Raw genomic sequence first — 14,992 nt, 5'->3', positions numbered from 1 at the left:
GAACGTTCAGCTACAACCTGTAGTAACTGTGGGGTGGACTCAAAACAAGGGACTTATTTCCTAAGAGGAGTGTGTACTATTTACATGTCTTGTCCACTAACGTTGAAGTATTAATATTGCTGTGGGATCTACCTAGGACTATGATGTGTCCAAAAGGGGTTCTCACCCTTGATCTGAGATTTAACTACGTAATATGTGATACTACTGGAAGAAAACAAGTCTTGGAACTGCATCAAGACCACTGAAAAATTGCATGTAGCAACAGTTTGTATGTGTTGTGACTCCCTGGTGATTGGTAAACATAGAAATAGAATTATGGGGATGCCTGTTCTAGTCAGTCTATTTCTAAGGATATAAAGAGGATGCCAGCTGCTGACCTATGTGTCATAGTGGACCTGTGTGACCGGAGTAGCTGTACATTGGTTCAGTTCCGAGAAAGAGCCGGGAGGTGGGGTCAGGTTCGATTAGTTCTACAAGATCCCTCAGGGTTGGCACACTTTGTGACAGACAGTATTGTCACACTTTCCAGACAGTGTGCCAATACTGTCTGGAATACTATATGTGCATATACATGTCTGTCACAATCTTGCTTAGTGAAAGTTTGATATTATGTGTTTGGGTTAGTTTTTTGGTCATTTAAAGATGTTTTATTCGGATCCAGCTAATTGCCATAAAGGAGATGTCACTTTCAGGTGTCCAGTGCGTTAAGGTAGGTAGGAGTGAACATGTAATTCCGAGTATAATTGGGTTTGTTGCAATTCATAAAAAAATTGAGGATTATTTCCAAATGTATAGCTGCTTGACATTTCAGTTCCTCGGCCTGCGAGTTGGAGAGTGAAGAATAGGTTTCAGTATGTTGGAGGGACAGGATTGTCATTGTATGTATGGACTGTTATTATGGAGAGTGAAGAATAGGTTTCAGTATGTTGGAGTGACAGGATTGTCATTGTATGTATGGACTGTTATTATGGAGAGTGAAGAATAGGTTTCAGTATGTTGGAGGGACAGGATTGTCATTGTATGTATGGACTGTTATTATGGAGAGTGAAGAATAGGTTTCAGTATGTTGGAGGGACAGGATTGTCATTGTATGTATGGACTGTTATTATGGAGAGTGAAGAATAGGTTTCAGTATGTTGGAGGGACAGGATTGTCATTGTATGTATGGACTGTTATTATGGAGAGTGAAGAATAGGTTTCAGTATGTTGGAGGGACAGGATTGTCATTGTATGTATGGACTGTTATTATGGAGAGTGAAGAATAGGTTTCAGTATGTTGGAGGGACAGGATTGTCATTGTATGTATGGACTGTTATTATGTAAGGGTTAAATGTAATAAACTGTGGGACATTAAAGGCATGTGAATCTTTTCTTAATTGAACCTTTTTAGAATAGCCTTTGTGTGACCTACTTGACTTGAGCCTTTGGTGAAATGCTTTCATGGTTAGTGTTGTATTTTCATGGAGCATGCAGTGAAAGGTTCAGACAACTATATAAAAAATGCTTCATTTATTCAAAAATACTGTCAATTCATTACTGTCAATTCATTACAGCATGTCATTTACTGTACAAACTAGAATGTGCTTTGCTGCTTGCTTTCCTGCTTTTCTAATGAATTTGAATCCACAGGCCGGTTGCTGGTAGGAGATATCTGTAGTCTTCTCACAGTGCTTATATCACTGAACAGCCCCCAGACCATGCGAACCAAGTTAAACATGCCCTGAGAAAACCTCCTTTCTCTGTGGACAGGACAAACTTGTTTCACATTTATTTTTATAAATCAGGGAAAATACAATAGTGTTCCTTTTCTAATTTCTAACAGCAATGTCTAACAGCAATTCCGCTAACTCCTATACCAGATAAAGTTAGTTGGCGAGCACTGAATGGGCACACAAACTACGAGGGCCTGGAACTTTCCCTGGCTGAGCCACCTGATTCCCTGATGGAATCTCAGTGAGCCGTCTGCTGTCTGTCTGTCGTTATATACTCTGTAGAGACACGGCACTCGTCCTCTTAGTCTCTGTACAGGAAAGGAAGAGGAGTGCTTCAGTGGAATTGAGCAGCGGTTGTTCTGAGGTTTGTGTGGTAATCTTTGAAGCGTTGCACAACTGACTGAGCAAGGTAACTCCTTTTCTAAGAAGCGTTGCATTCAACTCTGCTTTTTCAGCTTGACTTGCCAGCTCCTGTCCAATTCAAGGGACATGACCCCACTCTCATAATGACACTATTATGCTTTATGTCAGCTATTGGCGGACGGAGGAGCATTAAGAACTAGCATAAAGCTTATCTAAAATTGTTTAAGCAGTGTTTAAGTAGCATGAAGCTAGAAGTTATTGTCAAGCCTATTTGAATGATTTGTCTATCGCATCACTTTCTGTTTCTGGACACACATGTTGTCCAGTGTCCAGGCAAGCCCAAGATGGAAGTAGAGTACAAGGGAGAGAGGAAGACCTTTTTCCCTGAGGAGGTGTCCTCCATGGTGCTCACCAAGATGAAGGAGATTCTGAAGCTTACCTGGGCAAGGTAGGGAGTCTGACTAACCAAATGAAAAACCACCTCAATTCCAAATCTAGTCTTAGCCCCTACCCACTCCATGCACCCCATGTAGGTTTGAAAAGATTGGATGGCTATACATTGTATGTTAATAACTCCAACTGACAATCTATTTAGGGATGATACACACTAGACACTAACTAATACTATTTTTCCCTCTTCAGCCAGTGAACAATGCTGTCATCACAGTCCCTGCCTACTTCAACGACTCCCAGCGCCAAGCAACCAAAGATACTGGAGTGATCTCTGGACTCAATGTCCTGCGTATCATCAACGAGCCCACCACTGCAGCCATCACCTGTGGCCTGGACAAGAAGGTACAGAAACCACAAAACAAACAAAAAACACTGGTTTGTACGACTCACACTGGGTCTGCTTGATTAGTCCTTTGAAAGTCCTACTGACTTAATTGGTCTCTCTTATCAGGTCGGCGGTGAGCGCAAATCGAATCAAATCAAATAAAATCAAATGTATTTATATAGCCCTTCGTACATCAGCTGATATCTCAAAGTGCTGTACAGAAACCCAGCCTAAAACCCCAAACAGCAAACAATGCAGGTGTAAAAGCACGGTGGCTAGGAAAAACTCCCTAGAAAGGCCAAAACCTAGGAAGAAACCTAGAGAGGAACCGGGCTATGTGGGGTGGCCAGTCCTCTTCTGGCTGTGCCGGGTAGAGATTATAACAGAACATGACCAAGATGTTCAAATGTTCATAAATGACCAGCATGGTCGAATAATAATAAGGCAGAACAGTTGAAACTGGAGCAGCAGCACAGTCAGGTGGACTGGGGACAGCAAGGAGCCATCATGTCAGGTAGTCCTGGGGCACGGTCCTAGGGCTCAGGTCCTCCGAGAGAGAGAAAGAAAGAGAGAATTAGAGAGAGCATATGTGGGGTGGCCAGTCCTCTTCTGGCTGTGCCGGGTGGAGAGTCCTGTTCTTCGACCTGGGTGGCGGCACGTTAGACGTGTCCATCCTGACCATCGAGGATGGCATCTTTGAGGTCAAGTCCACCGCCGGCGACACCCACCTGGGAGGCCGCATGGTCAATCACTTCATCAGCGAGTTCAAGCGTAAATTCAAGAAGGACATCAGCGGCAACAAGAGGTGGTGCTGGCTTATGGCGCCTGTAGGTATCTCACTGTGTGTTGCAGGAACATTTCACTGTGTCAAGTGTATGTGATACAATGTTTCATCCAACATCTCCTCTTTGTCCTCCACAGCTGTGCAGACTGCCATCTTGGCCGGTGGCACGTCAGAGAACGTGCAGGACCTGCTGCTGCTGGACTTGAGATGCTTGGTATTGAGATGGCGGGAGGGGTCATGACTGTGCTCATCAAGAGGAACACCACCATCCCCATCAAGCAGACCCAGACCTTCACAACATACTCAGAAAGCCAACCCGGAGTGCTCATCCAGGTGAGTCTTTATCAGCTGCCTACATTTGTGTAAAGGAGCCAGATCACCTATACCCTCCATGATTCTATCTAGTATTAATCCATTCCCATTATTTATTTCTCAGGTGAATTAGGGGGAGAGAGCCATGAACAAGGACAACAAAATCCTCTGCAAGTTTGAGCTCACCGGAATCCCCCCAGAATACCTCTGGATTCCACTTCTGTGGAGGCTCCCTAATCAGACATTACTGGGTTGTCACTGCTGCCCATTGCCGTGTCACATAAGTGCATTTAATTCCATTCAATAGTGCTTTATTAGCACCATGTTCATAAGTACATACAGCATTCCTCTTAGTTGCACTCAGATAAGCTGGGTTCATTCATACATACTGTAATCTGTTTTCTCTCTCTCCAGTCCTGGCCGTCACCATGTGATCCTGGGGGAGCACGATCGTCAGTCCAATGCTGAGCCGATCCAGGTCAAAAGCATCTCCAGGTTAAGTCCAGGAGCCTGGGAAGAGATCCACTCACTTAACCACAACATGCCTGCCTGCTTCATAGGTTTTACCAGAGTTCTGAGATTCTGTTCACTTTCGAAGATGAATCACTTCACTATCTGTGTCTACATCTTTCCTTGATCCATGTAGGCTATCACCCACCCCTACTACAACAGCCAGAACTTTAACAACAACGTGACCCCGCTGAAGCTGTCCTCCCCCGTCCAGATCACCTCCCGCGTGTCCCCTGTGTGCCTGGCCTCCTCTAGCACCCCCTTCCCCTCTGGAACCTGCTGTGTCACCACTGGCTGGGGCAAGACTGACACCACCTGTGAGTGGCCACACAAGCTACTGAACCATTATTGATACACGATAGATTTACAGTTAATACAAGAGTATGTGCAAATGGATGGTAAAATACACAAAAACTGTTTTAATCAGTAAACCAGTCAGCAATGGGCATGGCTCTTAAGAAAACAGCTGCATCATAGATAAAGGCCTAATGTTTGCATCATGATTTCCTTCCTCATTCTCAGTTTGTGGAAAGAAACTGCCACACTTGCAAATGTAGCACTATTGCATTATTTCCGGAAAAGTATGCACTCACTACAGTACGGTGTTCTTGATAAGAGCGTCTGCTAAATTTCTAAAATGTCAAATGTATTGTGGCAATGTTTCCACCTCAGCTTTCATTAAGAGCACTGAGCTCCTTCACTGAGCTCCTTCCTAACCATGTCGTCCCCTGTCCCCAGCAAGCCCCCGTATCCTCCAGCAGGTGGCCCTTCCTCTGCTGAGCTCTGCTCAGTGCAAGCAGTACTGGGGCCAGAACAGGACCACTGAAGCCATGATCTGCGCCGGAGCCTCCGGAGTGTCCGGTAACTGACTGACCTCCCATGTCCTTCTGGAGCAAGTTGAGGCTACCTTTCTCCAGTCAGTTACTGAACATTTCTCTCTAATCACTCTCGTATCATGTCGTCCGGCAACAACCTTTCACCAACACATGCGCTATCTTAAAGTAGCCAGGTACAGATTTGTTTAACCAAATTATCTGGCAATGGCATGACAATGGAAGTCAGATGGGCTACAACTCGGCCCCTAATACAATCATCTCTACCAGTGCCAGTGCTCCTAACCTCTCCTTTTTTCTCCTCCATCTCCAGGGTGATTCTGGCGGTCCTCTGTTGTGTCAGAGCAGTGGCGTGTGGTTTCAGTTGGGTATTGTGTCCTAGGGCACCACCAACTGCAACGTCAGTACCCCTGTCATCTACTCCCGTGTCGCCTACCTGTGTGGCTGGATTGACCAGACCGTCGCATCCAACTAGAGTCACAGTGGACCCCAGCTGCATGTCTCCTTACACAAACTCTTCTTCCTGCAAACAGTAGTCCCACAGATGAGTGTGTGATGTCACACAGGCTTGATCCGGCTTGCGTTCCCATCAGCTAGTGATACTTCAACCTGTCTCATGCACAGCCGCTCACTGTGTGGCCACAGTCTAATTTTTTTCAATGGAACTGAAAAAAGATGCATTCAATTAAAGTTGTATAAAGGTTTTTTCTGTTTGAAGTCAGAGCAGTGCCGAGAGACCATTGAGGAAAAACATAACCAACAAAACGCACGCACACATGCATCATTTTTTTATTTTTTTATAGTAACCCTTGGAAAGTCTTACTAAAACACATTTGGTAGTTATTTCTTTTGTAAATGTGTGAACTGTCCTTGGGAAAGTAACGTTTTTTTTTGCCCCCCAACTTTTCCCCAAACAGCAGATATGGAAAGTATTTAAAAATGTGTCACGCAAGCAAGCCATAACAGGGTTAAATATTTTCCTGGTATTTTACAAATGTTCCATCCTGAACATAAATTTCTTGTCACACGACGAACCCGGTATTTCAGGCCAAAACCTGAAGTGCCATTCTAAACTATATAAAGAATCTAAATGTGTCTGGATTTGATTAGAGCTTTGATCGGCATGAACATCCAAGCCTGATGAGTCATACATCAACGACATGTTATGATCCCAAGCCCAAATGATAGTGCCATTATCCAATACATTGTTTATGATATAGGCTACCGCACATTACACAAAAACATAAAAGCCAATAGATGTATACATGCTCTCTTGGGTAAATAAAGGAAACAAGCTCCAGTAGCCTAATCTTTTTTGAGTCTGGACTGTATTAGTATTCACACCATGAAGCTGGGAGAGAACGTGATGCTGGTGCAGGACATGATGCCTACAAAGTCACAATTATATTTGGAAATATAATATGGCCTATTTTAAAATGTGTATAATTTGCAGGCTGACATATATACCTTTTAAAACATTTCCCTTAATGTTTTACCATGTGTGTATAAGCCTACCTCCTTTCTCCATTGTTGCTTCATTCCTTCTTTGCTTTCAACAGTTAAATTAAATACGTTTTGTTGTCCTTATCTTCACCCTTGTAATGACACCCTTGAATAATAAATATAGGACTAGAATATGATGCAGATGGCTATCTATTCACTCCATAACTGTCAGAACCTACCACCGTGCATTCTCTCCTCTTTTAAACTCCCTACGAGTTCTATTGGTTGCTGTAGGCCTATCTAACTTTCAGCAAACAAGAGACTGTATCCCTCTTCCAATAGTCTATTAATGGTCTAATAATGATTTAAAAAAATGTCCAGCAAGCTATTATTCTAGTCTAGCTTTTCCTGGGACTCCAAGAGCTAAGGAGCATTTTTGTAAGGAGAGAGGCCAGTGGAGCGTAGGTGTGGATTATGCAAGAGACAGCTATAAATTAGAAGCTTAGCCTATGCATAACCCATCATTCATTAGCTAAATGTAAGGCTAATACTGCATTTAATGTATTACCTGAAAGAGGTAGGCTCAAAGATCTATAGGCTATAGAATGCATTCAGGAATTATTCAGATCCATTTCCTTTGTCCACATTTTGTCACGTTACAGCCTTTTTCTAAAATGGATTCAATTAAAAAAATCATCATCAATCTACACACAATACCCCATAATGACAAAGTAAAAACAGAGTTAGACATTTTTGCATATGTATTACAAATAAACAGGAATGCCTTATTTGCATAAGTATTCAGACCCTTTGCTATGAGACTCGAAATTGAGCTCAGGTGCATCCTGCTTCCGTCGATCATTCTTTAGATGTTTCTACAACTTTATTGGAGTCCACCAGTGGTAAATTAAATTGATTGGACATGATTTGGAAAGGCACACACCTGTCTATATAAAAGGTCCCACAGTTGACAGTGCATGTTAGAGCAAAAACCAAGCCATGAGGTCAAATAAATTGTCCAACGAGCAACGAGACAGGTTTGTGTTGAGGCACAGATCTGGGAAGGGTACCAAAACATTTCTGCAGCATTGAAGGTTCCCAAGAACACAGTGGCCTCCATCATTCTTAAATGGAAGAAGTTTGGAACCACCAAGACTCTTCCTAGAGTTGGTCGCCCGGCCAAATTGAGCAATCTGGAAAGAAGGGCCTTGGTCAGGGAAGTGACCAAGAACCCGATGGTCACTGACAGAGCTCCAGAGCTCCTCTGTGGAGATGGGAAAACTTTCCAGAAGGACAGCCATCTCTACAGCACTCCACTAATAAGGCCTCTATAGTAGAGTGGCCAGATGGAAGCCACTCTTCAGTAAAAGGCACATGACAGCCCGCTTGAGGTTTGCCGTAAAGGCACCTAAAGTACTCTCAGACTATGAGAAACAAGATTCTCTGGTCTGATGAAACCAAGATTGAACTCTTTGGCCCGGATGCCAAGCGTTACGTCTGGAGGGAACCTGGCACCATCCCTACAGTGAAGCATGGTGGTGCAGCATCACGCTGTGAGGATGCTTTTCAGCAGCAGGGACTGGGAGACAGGTCAGGATCGAGGGAAAGATGAACAGAGCAAAGTACAGAGAGATCCTTGATGAAAACCTGCTCTAGAGCGCATAGCATGTCAGACTGGGGCAAAGGTTTACCTTCCAACAGGACAACAACCGTAAGCACACAGCCAAGACAATGCAGGAGTGGCTTCAGGACAAGTCTCTGAATGTCCTTGAGTGGCCCAGCCAGAGCTCGGACTTGAACCCAATTGAACATCTCTGTAGACCAGAAAATAGCTGTGCAGCGAAACTCCCCATCCAACCTGGCAGCTTGAGAGGATCTGCAGAAGAATGGGAGAAACTCCACAAATACAGGTGTGCCAAGCGTTTAGTGTCATACCAAAGAAGACTGGAGGCTGTAATCGCTGCCAAAGGTGCTTCAACAAAGTACTGAGTAAAGGGTCTGAATACTTATGTGAATGTGAGATTATTATTATTGTTTTTTTTTATTTGCAAATATTTCTAAAAACCTATTTTTGCTTTGTCATTATGGAGTATTGTGTGTAGATTTATGGGGGGGACAATTTAATAAGAAGCATTGTGAACTGCGCTCCACACTGAGAAGCGTTGATGGGGTATCTGTACTTTACTTTGCTATTTATATTTTTGGCAATTTTTACTTTTACTACACTACATTCCTAAAGACAACAATGTACTTTTTACTCCATACATTTTCCCTGACACCCAGCAGTACTCGTTACAGTGACAAGAAAATTGTCCAATTCACACACTTGATCTGGCGGACTCACTAAACACGCATACTTCATTTGTAAATTAGTGTTGGAGTGTGCCCTGGCCTTCCGATAATAAAAAAAGTAAAGAAAATTGTTATGTCTGGTTTGCTTAATATAAAGGAATTTGAAATTATTCATTCTTTTACTTTTGATACTTATGTATTTTTAAAACGAAATAATTTTGGACTTTTACTCAAGTAGTATTTTACTGGCTGACTTTCACTTTTACTTGAGTCATTTTCTTTACTTTTACTCAATAATGACAATTTAGCACTTTTTCAAAAGAAGCCAGATTTAGATATGGCATATAATGTAAGAATTCCATTTCACATCATGCTGAGCCTATTCATATAAATAATTTATTAGAATTTACCGGTTTTTCGCAGTTATTCATACTGGGAAAATGTGGAGTAGGTTTGGCCGGGAAATCTCGGTAACCCAGTTCCTGTTATTCAACCCTAATCCACACCATCTTCAAATATGAAATAAGACACTTTAAACTTTAAGAGGGTGTTTGAAGAGAAAGGGAGGGAGGCAGAGGGCGACAGTGCGCGCACGTTAGAGAGAGCGGTTTCATTTGTGGCGAGAGAGTGGATGATATTCTTTGCTATAGAGAATAAGATGGAAATGGGTAAGACGCTTTATAGTCTATTTTTTCTACCCTTATGATCTCTGCACCGGGTGCTTTAACTTTTCACTCAGACTGATGCTTCATTTGTAGAAGTAGAGTTTCATGACAAATATGCAATTCTTAATGTCATCTCGATTTTTGTCAATTGCTTTTACTCAAACTTTTTTAGAAACTCCTATGCATTAGAATTGTTGCATTATGTGTGAATAGAGAACATATGAGGGCTAAGTCATGTACTAAATGTCTTCAATAAATCTAATGACTTTCCTTGTTGAAAGTCATACCTGGTCATAGTAGGTGGGAAATTAATGAAAACTGGGGTAACAAATTACCACAATGTAACCTTCTCTTTTTCCCCATTCCATTGGGACATTTCTTGTGAATAATTTATCCAAATAAACAAATAGATATTTAAGGCTTATCTATAGCTGTGCAGTACGCGTGCAAGGTTGCACAAAATATACACCATTTTGCAAGATACTGACTTCCCTTGCAAATAACTTTCAGATAACATCCGTTTCAAATAATCTCTTATAGAAAAGTCTACTAATCAGCACTATATTTAAGATTACAATGTGTCAGAGCCTAAAAGACAATTGGTAATATTTCTTTCTAATTTCAGAAAACTCTACCATGGTATATTCTGATGTGACAACTGGGATGGGCATAATATCTCTGGTTGTCTACTGTGTGGCGTTTGTGCTTGGCCCCACTGGCAACGGCTTGGTGATCTACGTGACGAGCTGCAGGATAAAGAAGAATGTCAACTCTGTTTGGTTCCTCAACCTGGCCTTGGCGGACTTCCTCTTCACTTCCTTTCTGCTCCTCTATATCATCTACATTGTCCGTGGTTATGATTGGCCTTTCGGTGACATCCTTTGCAAGTTAAACAGCATGGTGACTATGCTCAACATGTTCGCCAGCATCTTCCTCCTGGCGGCCATCAGTCTGCACCGCTGCCTGTCCACGTGGGTGGTTGTGTGGGCCCATAACAAGTGCACGCCAGGCAGGGCTGAGGTCATCTGTGTGGGGATCTGGTTAGCTTCATTGGTCTGTAGCCTCCCATTCACCATCTTTCGGGAGATCATACACCATGATAATAGGACAATGTGCAGTTATTCAATTTCCCATTCTTCCTACAGGAACTTGGTTGTGTTCCGCTTTCTGCTGGGCTTTCTCATCCCATTCCTGGTCATCATAGGCTCTTACATTGCCATATGGATACGCGCCAGGCGCCTTCAGAAAGGAAGAACGCACAGGTCCCTCCGAATCATCGTCTCCGTTGTCCTGGCCTTCTTCATCTGCTGGATGCCCTTCCACGTCTTCCAGTTTCTGGACTTCATGGAAGACAACCAAGGCCTCAAGCTGGTCGTGCATATAGGGACTCCCCTGTCCGCTAGCCTGGCCTTCCTCAACAGCTGCCTGAACCCCATCCTGTACGTCTTCATGTGTGACGAGTTCCAGAAGAAGCTGCGTCAGTCCGTGTTGCTCGTATTCGAGAATGCTTTTGCAGAGGACCACGGGATGAACTTTGTGTCATCAACGCGCTCCCTGAGCTCCCATCTCTCCCGGATCTCCCGTAAGTCTGAGTCTCTGGCTCCAGGAGAAGGAGGACTTTTACACCTCACTGGTGACCAGTCTGATAGTAAAGTGTAAACTGAGGTGTGAGATGGGAGACATCTGCAAAAGACAGGGCTAGTACATCTGTATTACAGAGTAATTTGACTGTAGCTGTTGTCATTGTGGTGTTCATGGTGGCAATGAAATCAATCAAATGTATTTTATAAAGCCCTTTTTACATCAGTAGTTGTCACAAATTGCTTTACAGACACCCAGCCTAAAACCTCAAAGAGCAATGCTGATGCAGTTATCAGATTTAACTTCTGTTATAGTGATGTTATGTTGAAGTTACGGAGACCTTATTTTGATGTTATGTTGACATTATGGGGAAATTCTCACACACAACTAGACAATAACATTCCTAAACCTCTAATTTCAAATTCTTACAAGACTGTTCGACCAGACAGATCAATTTTGGTATCAAAAATAACAAAAAACCTCTTTAAGGTCATTTATTAATTTATTTGTTTATATTTTGCTTGTAGCTAATACAAGAGTTGACTCCTGAAAGGACTTTGAAATCTGACCAAAGAAAAACACTTACAAATGTTTACTTCAGACAACATTCCTTTTGTGATCCAAAACAAACAGAACATTTATTGCCTGTATGTGATAGATATCTTGGACCTATTTCTTCCATGTGGACTGTGTTTCTGACCTGCAGATGACAAGATCCTTCTGAAAAACCCTCTCCCAAAATAACTGCTGTGGAGAAATCATTTGTGGAGAAATTACATTTCAGAAATCAATCAATTGTAAAAACAGCACTGGCAGATATATTATAGCGATTAATAAATTACAATAGCTCTTTACAACTTTAATTTTTATTTTTACAGTTTACTTAAAATTTTAGATGTGTGAGAGACTTTTCTTTTGAATGTTTAAACAAAAAAGATTCATAAGAGCACTGCTTGTCTGGGAAACTGGTGAACCTAAAACACAAATATTTACCACTGGAAGCCTGGAATTAATTTAGAGTATTCCGGAATTTAGACACTACTCAACCTGTTTACAAACTTTTCATGACACATTGTTGTGATTGACAACAGACTATATAATGCATTACCAGATATTCTGTAATAGGACAAAAAACATGTAATAATTATTTAAACAGATGAACTTGGGCCCACCAGAAGCACCAACTTACTGAAAGTATTGCTACATTTTTCAAAACGAGGACTATGGGTCCCTAATTGTGGCAGTATATGGTAGAAATGGGCTCCATGAGGATCCTCTGACATCATCACACGTAATGTCCTCCTTGGGGAGAGGACTAGTGCAGCGTCCTGGGGTAGATCACTTGCTCGTAGCTCCTACCTGCTCTATTCTTTTCTCCTCCCTCTGCTGTGGGATACTGCCTGGGGGATTCTCAGCTAGCGGTCATACATCTCCTTCATCTCTTTCAGGATCTTGATGCTCTCGCTATACCTCAGCTGATTCTTGTTGGACGCTTCTTTCCATCTGAACACAGTTAATAAGATTGATCGCAGCTAGATAAACAATGTTTACTGACAGAATTTGTATAAACTTTTTTTCCAATCAAGATTCAATTCGGTTTAATAGTTGATATTCGACTCCACAATCTATTCATGTCAACAAAGTTATCTTTTGTGATTATTTAGATGCCTTGGACTTACTTTTGCCTGATCTTTTTCCAGCGTTCTATGTGGTTGTATATGAGGGGACCAGACACAAGAGCTGTATCTGTAGACTGGTGACAAAGACAGACAGATTGAAGCAATCCACCGTTTTACTGTGGCAAATGTGAAAATGATGGCTAGGCGTAGCAGATGTTATACAGTACCTTGCTGACAATAGGCTTTTCTGTGGATGGGATCCTCAGATTGACAGGATCTCCAGAAGGGTTGAGAGGACAGGAGGTGGGCGGAGGGAGGCGATACACATTCTGTCCCTTACCATTGAGCATGTCTGCAGCCTGGCAAGATGCAGGTGAAAAGTGAGAAAACAAATACTGGACAGAGAGCACTAATGAAAAATATATATTTATGCCCACATTGTGGGCATCTTTGTCCTGCTTTTTGGTTGTGAGCTTACCTCCTCTTCCCCCATGCTGTGTGGGGGGCTTGGGGATGCAGCTCTCTCTCTGACTGCCGGGTTGTTCCTCATCCAGGCCCGGCAAATGGGGTAAAGTGGGGTACTGGTGGTGTACTGGGCCAGGTCCACACTGCGGTCAAACAACTTGATAATGTAGGCATCTAGCAGAGAGGGTCGGAGAACAAATGATTGTATATGTAGGTGAATATCTAGAGCTTGAAGGGTAGAGTCAGTGAGTGAGAGAGAAAGGTTTTTAAAAGTCAAATGAACTGTGTTTGGCAGGGAATTGACATCTGCAGCAGACTTACTTTGTTTATGTTGGTTACTCTCCGTTAAGCTATCATCCATCTCTTTCCGTTTCTTCCTCCGGTGCTGTGGGAACCGTGATGATGGGCTATGACATCAACGACGAGGGAAAGGTAACAGGTCAAGGCCTTTCAGTGTATAACAGTCAAATGTGTTAAAAAAAAACTCAAATAAGGCTTACCGCTTCCCAGCAGAAGATGGAGACACATCTCTATGGAAGAAACAGGCAATCGGAATTACTACAGAAGTAGTGGAACCACAATAGGCTATTGAGTGAGTCTAAATAGCATACTTTGTTTAATATAAAAAGTTGGAATACCAGATGAAGATAATAAATGTTAAGGCCATACTTGCTCAAAGACTCTTCTGCCATCTTTGTCTCATCTTCATTTTGCTCCCTGGAAAAACAGCAAAACCAACATTTCCCATCACCTAGGCTTGATTAGATAGTGCACAGCCAATGAAAGGTTCCTGAAGCTGTAAGTTTCAGTGTCAAGGCAGTACTGTACTGTATCTTTCCAAATACAATAAAAACACCAACCTCTCACTGTCACTCTTCTCTACCAGCCCCTGTAATACTGCATCCAGTCGGCTGCGTGCACCACTCCCCTCTGCATCTGACAAAAATAAATAAACAGTCGACTTTACTTAGGAGAGATATAATAATTCCAGTAGTTAGTGTTAAGTCCCACTGTATCGTCAGCTGAATTGGTTTTTGGTTTTGAAATGTTCACGCGCTCACCTGGCTTCTCAGTCTTGATCTTGACGTGATGCATGATCAGTCTACTAACACTTTCACAGCGACATTCAGAAATCCCCAAAACAAAATATAAAATACAAGTTAGTTGGTAGCTAGCTACAACGACAAGCTTGCTAAAAAGTTTATGTACAGGGAAACACTGACGCAAAATATGTAGCTAGATATTAAATGACCCAAGATGACTGTAGTTGTGCCTGGATGCCGTAGCTAGCTAAAGTAGCTAGTTAACGCAAATTGAAGCAGTCTTTTTTTTTTAGTAAGCGTGTGAGACGCATTATTGGAATTATGTCTATTTGATACATAACTTTTCATCAGCAGAAAATTATTGCACAATTAATGTCCAAATGCCACGTATCTATACATAGAACATAGTTTTGTTACCCTCCAACAACTAACTAGCTGCCTGGTTGGTTACCTCGGTGGTCGGATTTGTTTCAGTGGACTTTCCTCTTCCGCGCGCAGGTCGTTTCCTTTCTGCTGGTTGGACAACGTGGAGTCGACTATCATTGGTTCAAATCAATGTCTGTCACTTACCAACTTTTTCTAGATTGGCCAG

At 42.4% G+C, this 14,992-nt stretch overlaps 2 protein-coding genes and 1 pseudogene across 6 annotated transcripts; 2 read left to right on the top strand and 1 right to left on the bottom strand.

Moving 5' to 3' along the window:
• Window positions 1–362: 362 nt before the first annotated feature.
• Window positions 363–4,301, top strand: LOC118367651 (heat shock cognate 71 kDa protein-like; annotated as a pseudogene).
• A 5,256-nt stretch (window positions 4,302–9,557) lies between these two features.
• LOC118367828 (C3a anaphylatoxin chemotactic receptor-like) lies at window positions 9,558–11,972 on the top strand. The gene is made up of 2 exons (XM_035751517.2): window positions 9,558–9,695; window positions 10,318–11,972. The coding sequence occupies exons 1-2, from the start codon at window positions 9,659–9,661 to the stop codon at window positions 11,349–11,351; spliced, it is 1,071 nt and encodes a 356-aa protein (XP_035607410.1). The 5' UTR covers window positions 9,558–9,658; the 3' UTR covers window positions 11,352–11,972.
• Window positions 11,973–12,121: 149 nt separating this feature from the next.
• On the bottom strand, window positions 12,122–14,958 carry LOC118367836 (protein lin-37 homolog). 5 transcript variants are annotated; one of them, XM_035751527.2, is made up of 10 exons: window positions 14,852–14,958; window positions 14,419–14,468; window positions 14,218–14,293; window positions 14,027–14,074; window positions 13,858–13,887; window positions 13,679–13,764; window positions 13,371–13,531; window positions 13,120–13,251; window positions 12,953–13,026; window positions 12,122–12,776 (listed from the first exon to the last, which is right to left on the bottom strand). In XM_035751527.2, exons 1-10 carry the CDS (start codon window positions 14,941–14,943, stop codon window positions 12,689–12,691), a joined length of 837 nt encoding a protein of 278 aa, XP_035607420.1. In that variant the 5' UTR covers window positions 14,944–14,958; the 3' UTR covers window positions 12,122–12,688. The 5 variants fall into 5 exon arrangements, with proteins under 5 accessions (XP_035607420.1, XP_035607421.1, XP_035607422.1 ...); XM_035751528.2 differs by having other exon boundaries at window positions 14,218–14,287; XM_035751529.2 differs by having other exon boundaries at window positions 14,818–14,874.
• Window positions 14,959–14,992: the final 34 nt, after the last annotated feature.

The sequence above is a fragment of the Oncorhynchus keta genome, chromosome 34, assembly GCF_023373465.1.
Source record: "Oncorhynchus keta strain PuntledgeMale-10-30-2019 chromosome 34, Oket_V2, whole genome shotgun sequence".
Lineage (NCBI taxonomy): Eukaryota > Metazoa > Chordata > Actinopteri > Salmoniformes > Salmonidae > Oncorhynchus > Oncorhynchus keta.
The sequence above is the reverse complement of the archived record's forward strand: the minus strand, read 5'-3'. Positions and strand labels throughout refer to the sequence as shown.

What these genes read in the sequence shown, in the direction of transcription:
- LOC118367836 (XM_035751527.2), bottom strand. Translation starts at nt 14,943, where the DNA reads ATGATAGTCGACTCCACGTTGTCCAACCAGCAGAAAGGAAACGACCTG. An exon ending in AAACAAATCCGACCACCGAG is followed by an intron (nt 14,469 to 14,851) that starts GTAACCAACCAG and finishes TCGCTGTGAAAG; the next exon opens with TGTTAGTAGACTGATCATGC. An exon ending in GAGTAACCAACATAAACAAA is followed by an intron (nt 13,532 to 13,678) that starts GTAAGTCTGCTG and finishes CCTCTCTGCTAG; the next exon opens with ATGCCTACATTATCAAGTTG.
- LOC118367828 (XM_035751517.2), top strand. Translation starts at nt 9,659, where the DNA reads ATGATATTCTTTGCTATAGAGAATAAGATGGAAATGG. An exon ending in AGAGAATAAGATGGAAATGG is followed by an intron (nt 9,696 to 10,317) that starts GTAAGACGCTTT and finishes TTCTAATTTCAG; the next exon opens with AAAACTCTACCATGGTATAT.